This window comes from Megalobrama amblycephala, linkage group LG18 (assembly GCF_018812025.1).
Source record: "Megalobrama amblycephala isolate DHTTF-2021 linkage group LG18, ASM1881202v1, whole genome shotgun sequence".
NCBI classification, from domain to species: domain Eukaryota; kingdom Metazoa; phylum Chordata; class Actinopteri; order Cypriniformes; family Xenocyprididae; genus Megalobrama; species Megalobrama amblycephala.
The window spans coordinates 38,599,439-38,607,487 of NC_063061.1; the positions used below are offsets into that span (position 1 = coordinate 38,599,439).

At 35.3% G+C, this 8,049-nt stretch overlaps 1 protein-coding gene across 1 annotated transcript; it reads right to left on the reverse strand.

The window, feature by feature from the left end:
* Positions 1–404: 404 nt before the first annotated feature.
* txnl1 (thioredoxin-like 1) lies at positions 405–7,953 on the reverse strand. The gene is made up of 8 exons (XM_048165452.1): positions 7,721–7,953; positions 6,545–6,641; positions 5,000–5,173; positions 4,767–4,889; positions 4,397–4,466; positions 2,814–2,986; positions 847–951; positions 405–693 (listed from the first exon to the last, which is right to left on the reverse strand). Exons 1-8 carry the CDS (start codon positions 7,816–7,818, stop codon positions 664–666), a joined length of 870 nt encoding a protein of 289 aa, XP_048021409.1. The 5' UTR covers positions 7,819–7,953; the 3' UTR covers positions 405–663.
* Positions 7,954–8,049: the final 96 nt, after the last annotated feature.

An 8,049-nucleotide genomic window follows, 5' to 3' on the forward strand; every position in this document is an offset into this window, starting at 1 on the left:
AATGAAATACGTTATTCAAATGATTTTATTAGCCTATATGAATAATCATTTTAATTTTAATGATTGTAAATTGTCCCCATTTCGTGTTTCTTTCAAATTATAGGATTTAAACAAATGCAAGGATAATATTCCAAACAAACGCGAATGTTTTTATGTATAAACCTGTTATACATTTTCATTTCGTTTTTAAATAGCGGAGCTCCTCTCACAGGAACGCGCTCCCGCGGACACGCGCTGATTACATGGCGTCTGCTGCCACCCAGCGGCTAGATCACGAACAACGCCACATTATTTTTTCAAGAAAAATGCATTTTGATGCATTAATTTTATATTAAGGTGTTTAAAATGATGAAAAGGCAACAGTTTCAGCTCTGAAGTGTTAGGACAGACAGACAGTAGCCACATGCCTTTGAAAAAGGATCGACTTTATTTACAGGAACATTTTCAGGAGGTTTTCAGATAAAAATGATGCGTGATACACGGCCTCATTGAGACAAAGCTGTGTCTTCTCTCGCTCTCTCCCCCTCTGATGGCGAGCTGAGGGACGTATGCAGCGCTCCGCTGTGTGTGTGTGAGTGTGTGTGTTGATTTTGCCCAGTCATGTTGGTGGAGAGAGACGCCCGTGGAGAGATTGCAGCAATATGTCGTGTCGTCTTTTCCTCTTCAGTGACTTTCTCCCTTCTTACCCACAACCTGCATTTGACACGCAAAAACATCAAGCGCACCACATTTTACTTCCATGATGCTAAGTAATAAAATTTTCACCTGAAAATAATGTCGGACAGACTGTGGATTCATCAGGATTTGATTGAATGGCGATACTATAGGTTAATAGTATTTACTAACCCGTTTGAAGTCGTTCATGTTTGTCGCCTGGACCGGAGTTCCGATAAACGTCAAGTAGTTCACTTTTGTCGTCTCCTCGTCTCCTTGGTTTGACTTAATAAATAACTGAAAACATAAACAGGTGGAGAATGAGAAACCTTTGATTAGAAGTTTAGAAATTAAGTACTCTGGAAAATGGTTCAGATTCCCAAAATGTTTTTAAAACACAAGGGGGCCAAAATACCATAGTATTCACCCAAATATAAAAATTCTGTCATCATTTACTCACCCACAAGTTGTTCTAAACCTGTATAAGTTTCTTTGTTCTGTTGAATACAAAGGAAGATATTTTGAAGAGTGTTGGTCACCAAACATTTGCTGGTTCCCATTGACTTCCATAGTATTTCTTTAATATTATTGAAGTCAATGGGGACAGCAACTTTTCTTTTTTCTTCATACTACGGAAGTCAATGGGGACCAGCAACTTTTTTTTTTTTCCCCATACTACGGAAGTCAATGGGGACCAGGCAGCAACATTTTTTTTTTATACTATGGAAGTCAATGGGGACCATCAACTATTTTTTTTTTTCATACTATGGAATTCAATGGGGACCAGCAATTTTTAGTTTTTTTTCTCCATACTATGGAAGTCAATGGGGACCAGCAACTATTTTTTTTTTTTTTTTTTTTCATACTATGGAAGTCAATGGGAACCATCAACTATTTTATTTTATTATTTTTTTTCATACTATGGAAGTCAATGGGGACCAGCAACTTTTTTTTTTTTTTTTTTTTTTTACTATGGAAGTCAATGGGGACCAACCACTAACATTTTTCATACTAGGAAGTCAATGGGGACCAGCAATTTTTTTTTTTTTTCTCCATACTATGGAAGTCAATGGGGACCAGCAACTTTTTTTTTCTCCATACTATGGAAGTCAATGGGGACCAGCAACTTTTTTTCTTTTTTTTTTTTCATACTATGGAAGTCAATGGGAACCATCAACTATTTTTTTTTTTTATACTATGGAAGTCAATGGGGACCAGCAACTTTTTTTTTTATACTATGGAAGTCAATGGGGACCAGCAACTTTTTTTTTTTTATATACTATGAAAGTAAATGGGAACCATCAACTATTTTTTTTTTTCATACTATGGAAGTATGGAAGTCTATGGAAGTCAATGGGGACCAGCAACTTTTTTTTTTTTCATACTATGGAAGTCAATGGGGACCAGCAACTTTTTTTTTTCTCCATACTATGGAAGTCAATGGGGACCAGCAACTTTTTTTCTTTTTTTTTTTTTCATACTATGGAAGTCAATGGGAACCATCAACTATTTTTTTTTTTTATACTATGGAAGTCAATGGGGACCAGCAACTTTTTTTTTTTATACTATGGAAGTCAATGGGGACCAGCAACTTTTTTTTTTTATATACTATGAAAGTAAATGGGAACCATCAACTATTTTTTTTTTTCATACTATGGAAGTCAGTGGGGACCAGCAACTTTTTTTTTTTTCATACTATGGAAGTCAGTGGGGACCAGCAACTTTTTTTTTTTCATACTATGGAAGTCAATGGGGACCAGCAACTCTGGTTACCAACATTCTTCAAATTATATAATCTTAACTCATACAGGTTTAGAAAAACTAGAGGGTGTGTAAATGATGACACATTTTGTTGTTGGGTGAACTTTCCCTTTAAATAAGGTGAACATTTAAAGATTGACTATTTTTACAAAAGTTAAAAAAAATGACATTCGGATTTTATTGATGGGTAATTATTACACTAAGGAATGCCAAGTGCATTTTAATATGCTGAAGTGAGATCTTGTGGTTTCTGTTTTTTATTATTTATTGTTTATTTATATTAATTTTATTCTTTTTATTTATTATTTTATGGGGTTTTTTATGTACTTTAAGAAAAATATATTGTTAAAAAAAGACTTTAAATTTTGTATCGGCATTAAGAGTGTAATTTAACGTACAGTCACACTGTTGACGTTCTGAAACTTGACGTATCTGAGCGGTATGAGCCCGTCGTCTTTGTAGTCTTCCTCTGACAGATCCAGTGCCTGCGTCGCTTCGCTTCTCTCAGCATCATCGAAACCCATGGAACGAGGAAGATTAATGAAGATCTTCACGCTCTTTGGGGCTTGAGCTGAAAACACATGAAAGGACAATGGGAACACGGTCAACATATCAGAGATCAATAGCACTTTTGTACCAGGTCTGAAGGGCTAAATTTAACAGACATATGCACGTCTTAGTCAAAATGCCTGTTTTGCCAACTTATTAATGATTAAACAGTCAGTTTGTCTCTATGTAAACAGACATGTATTATAATATCAGATCATTTTGCACAGTGAATGCAGCTGTTGTTGCCTATCTTTGTTCTTTTAATCAAACAACATTACTGATTCTTCTTGATTTATTTATTTTATATTTATTTTATTCAAAGCAACTTCCATTCAAGGCATAACTATTAATTTTGGTATACATATCAGTACTTTGATTTAAGCAAAAAAATTTTTAGTGTAACAAGTTAAACTAGTTAAAAATGAGTAAAGTTGCCTTGTTAAAGGTGCTATAGAGGATGTTTTCGTCGACTGAGAAACCAAAGACTGTTAGTGAGTTTTTGAAATGAGCGCATGCGTAAGAACAACCCCCCTCCTTCACAGCTCATTTCAAAGGAACGCCTCCCAAAACTCGTGCACGAGTATTGGAACACAAGGTCTCTCACAAGGAACGTAATGGCAGTGATTGACAAGCCAGAGGGCCAATAATTTATGCGATGATCACGTAAACGATTGGCTGATGTTTTTAAGGCCCTACCTCGTGCACAGATGATGTATATTAAAATTATTCCTTTCAGTGAACCTAATAAATAGTCTTTTATCAGTTAGCAAAGACAAGATATTTTCAATTAATATAGCAAAAATATATAAAACAAAACATCATCTTTAGCACCTTTAATTAGCTAAAATAAAATAAGGGTTTTTTTGCATTTTATTTTATTTTACTTAATGATTATTCTATGTTAAGTAGAGCTGCACGATTCTGAATAGACAAAATAACATGCAATTTACTAGAGGTTCTGACAAAATGTTAATTGCTGCAGTCTATTTAAAAAATATTTAATTAATTTGAATACATTTTTAAAAAGTTTGAGTGAATGATTCAATGACTCACTCAAAGACTTCACTTGTTTTATTTCTGGTTGAATCAGTGTTTCTAAACGAATCTCTTGAATGAATCATTTAATGACAAATACATATTTTAACAGTCACTTGTCGCCACCTACTGGTGTAACAATGTAACTGATACAATCGTTATTTGAAGCACCTGTTACTTTCAAAAGATGATTTGCTCTATTTTGATCACTACTGTTAGACATCAGTGTTTATATCTGAACTATAAACTTTTATCCAAGTACTTCTGTGATCATCTGAATGATTGTAAGACAGAAATAATGATACTGTGTGGTTAAAAAAGACTCATATCAATACATGACAATGGCTTTCTCTGGATCAGAACACTGATCGTTCTCGTCAGAAAGGACGTCTCTTACCGAGTTCAGCAGACAGCAGTTTCAGGGAGAAGAGTTTGACAGGTTGATTGAAGGCGATTGTGATCAGAAGCTGCAAACAAACGCAGAACGTTCAACACTACAGATCATATTTACACACGGTCTGTGTACTTGAGAAACTCACACTGACAGTAACTTGTGATCTGATCTCATATAAGATCAACATTACAGTTTCACTTTCAGATTAACGGCCATTAGATACAGCTCATGCTGTGCAACAAAATACAGAAAATTACAATACCAGCTTTAAATCTAAGACGGACTTCAAGCTTGTGAATCCGTGCGACAAAACACCGTCAGTTCCTTTGCATGTAAACATGACATTTAAAAGGTACAGCATTAAGATTTCCACCTGTTCATCACAGTCTGACTCCAGGTAAGACGAGTCCTTGATTAAACAGTTGTCAAAGCCACAGTCGTCGCTCTCATTGAGACATTCACAGCCCGCTTTATTCACGAACGGCATCAGGTCCATCTGAACACAACAAATGACATTCACACTACAGATGTGGCACTTCTCCAAAGTTCATGAGTGAAAGGAACCCAGTAAAACCCAGTGTACGGGAGCAGACTGCATGTACTCACGTAGCCTTTGGGAATATCCGAGTCTTCGTTGCTCCCGGGATCATTTTCCACATGCTGTTTGATTTTCTCCTCCAGCCCGGAAGCGTCTGCGCCCTGATACTGGTCCACGCGCACTTTGTTTCGGAAAAACAGGAACGTTGGCGTTGCTGAGATATTATTGGCTGCAGCTGTTGCCTAAGAGACGGAAAATAAACATTTTGGTCACGCCACACTGTAAAAATGTATGTACTTTAACCCTTGTGCAGTCTTCGTTTGAGAAGTACACTCAGGGTCTTTGAGGTCTCCACAGACCCCAGGCAACAAAATGTAATTTTGTAACAAAATATATACATATATATATTTTTTTTAAACAAATGTAATTTTACTCTGTTTATTAATGTTTTTACTTCACATTTGTGCAGTTTTTGGAGGATTTATCATAATTTATAAATTTATATAAATAAATGAAAAATTTTTTTATACAAAAACAGCTTTTTATGTAAAATTCACTTTATAAAAGACCCACATTTCTAACTTACATTCATGGGGATAACGGATAATTTGACATGGTTTAGTGTAAGACTTTTGCCCTTCCTTTGAAAAATGCAGTTTTAAAAGTAAAAATATATATAATTTTTACCAGTAGATGGCAGCAGAGCTCCACTATGTGCTGTTTGACTGACTGAAAGACATCTTTTCACAAGTATTTTTCAGTTGGATTCATATCTAAATATTATAAACTCACAATTATGACAATAAAAGCTACTTTTTGTCTAGGTTTAGTATTTTGTTGTAATGAAAAATTGTTACACTTAGAAAATGGACAAAATTCATCCTCAAAATCAAAATTATTGAAAAACATTCTTTTTCAGTACAAAAAAAATGCTAAACTTTGACAAAAAGTAATTTTTATTGTGATAATTGTGATTTTATAATATTTAGATATGAATCCAACTGAAAAATACTTGTGAAAAGAGTCAGTCAAATAGCAAATAGAGGAGCTCTGTAGCATCTACTTGTAAATATGATAGTTTTTATTTATATAAATTTATAAAATATGATAAATCCTCCAAAAACTGCACAAATATGAAGCAAAAACATTAATAAACAGAGTAAAATTACATTTGTTTTTTTAAAAACAATTATTTTGTTATAAAATTACATTTTGTTGCCTGGGCTCACTGGAGACCCCAAATACCCTGAGTGTGATACTAACATAAAAACAAGATATCACTCCAATTTTTTTTTTCTTTGTAGATCTAGAAAGTGTTAACAACTGTACAAAGTTTCATGCAATTTGGACAAAGAAATTTTTTTTTTTTTATTTGAGCAAACGTCGTTTGGGGTCTAAAAAGACCCCAAAGACCTTATAAGGGTTAAACTCCATTTCAAAATGTTTTATTCTTTTTTATATTTTATTTTACAGTTATACAATATTCAACTTGATTTTTAAAGTCAGTTTAATATAATTTAAGTTGAAATGACTTAAATCAAACTGCAGACTGGATCCTGGAATAGTGTAGGTTTGTAAACATGTGTTAGTGTCAATCACAAGTGCTCTCTCACCTGACAGACATGGACGTCGACTTCTAGAAACACAACCTGAGGGTATTTGTTGCTCAACATGGTGAACGCTGGAGCTATTCTGACACACGGACGACACCTGGACAAAGAAAAACCATCATCTCAGCCCTAAAATTAGGACACTTCTTCCCTTAAAGTCGGCATGAAATGGAATTCGCACTTGTCTTTTCTTCCCTATTGTGCCGTATATCCAATGAAACACTTCTGGAACAAGAACAAATGTAAGGCGGGGCTTGATTTTGTCTGTGAGGAATTGATTGGATGGTTGTGGTATGCTATTGGTGGATCTCATATGAGTGACAGGTTGCCCCGCCCTCATCATCAGAGAAGAGATGACGCTGCAAGAGGGAGGGGAAGATATTTTGATTCAAGATTACGAGAAACATGAATTTAAAACAATAATGATGTGCACCGAATAATCATTTATAATAAATACTGCAGTATTTCATAAAAAAAATAAGAAATGAAAGTGACTTTAAATCTGTTTGTTTAAAAACAACTAAATTCTGACAGACGATGTTGTTCGAATCATCTGAAAATAGCATTAAAAATAAATGTACTAAATAAAAACATACTATAAACGTCCTCCTAAATAGATGCTGCAGTTTTAAACTACATATTCAACCTGAAAATTATTAATTTAATAATAATAATCATAAAAATGCACTATTAAAATGTATAAATACACATATTTATTAATAAATAATTAATTAATAATTATTAAATACTTGCTAAAATATATAAATATGTTATGTTTACCTGCATGTCATGTGACCATTAAACAACATGTGAATGTGTTGTTAAATTATTGTTGTTAAACTTAAAATCTCAGAGGGATTTCAAGTAAATATGTTGTGTCACAAGAGTTCGGCTGACAACAACACAACAAAACACAGTTCTTTTAATTGTGTACCCGAACCCAACGTGTGTGTGTGTGTGTGTGTGTGTGTGTGTGTGTGTGTGTGTGTGTTTTGCCAAGTCATGCCGGTGTTGGTTCTGTTCTTGTCCTCCGTTCAGTCGTGTGTTTGAGTGGCGGGTCTGTTTGTGCCGTTCTGACCCGGTTCGGAGTCTCGTTCCCCGGCTAGGTGTGTGTATGTATGTATGTGTTCTCGGTTCTGTTGGGTTCGGCTGCAGGAGGCCTCACACACTCTCACTCACCCGCTCATGGTGAACTTCACCACGGCCAACCTGGATCCGGCGCCGCTCAGCTCCGCCTGGAACTCCGAGTCATTCCCGATCACCTTCACCCCGACCATGACTCAAACACACGGGGAACGAATCGCTGATTAGCGCTAATAATCACCTCTGATCGGTCAAAATCACTGAAGCTCGGCGCGGCACGACGCTTGTCCCCGAACACACTTCCTGTGTAGTGATGACGAGGCAGGCGGGCTGACCAATCACAGACGAAAGTCATCACAGAGATGTCGCAAATCCTCAGCAACTGTCGTGAGGTAAAAATAACTTATATTTTATTTAATTATTTT

Bases quoted from the DNA above. Each gene is read 5' to 3' on its own strand.
- txnl1 (XM_048165452.1), bottom strand. From the start codon at position 7,818: ATGGTCGGGGTGAAGGTGATCGGGAATGACTCGGAGTTCCAGGCGGAG. The intron at 4,890-4,999 runs GTGAGTACATGC...TGTTGTGTTCAG, and splicing joins CGGATATTCCCAAAGGCTAC to ATGGACCTGATGCCGTTCGT. The intron at 694-846 runs GTTAGTAAATAC...TGTCAAATGCAG, and splicing joins ACATGAACGACTTCAAACGG to GTTGTGGGTAAGAAGGGAGA.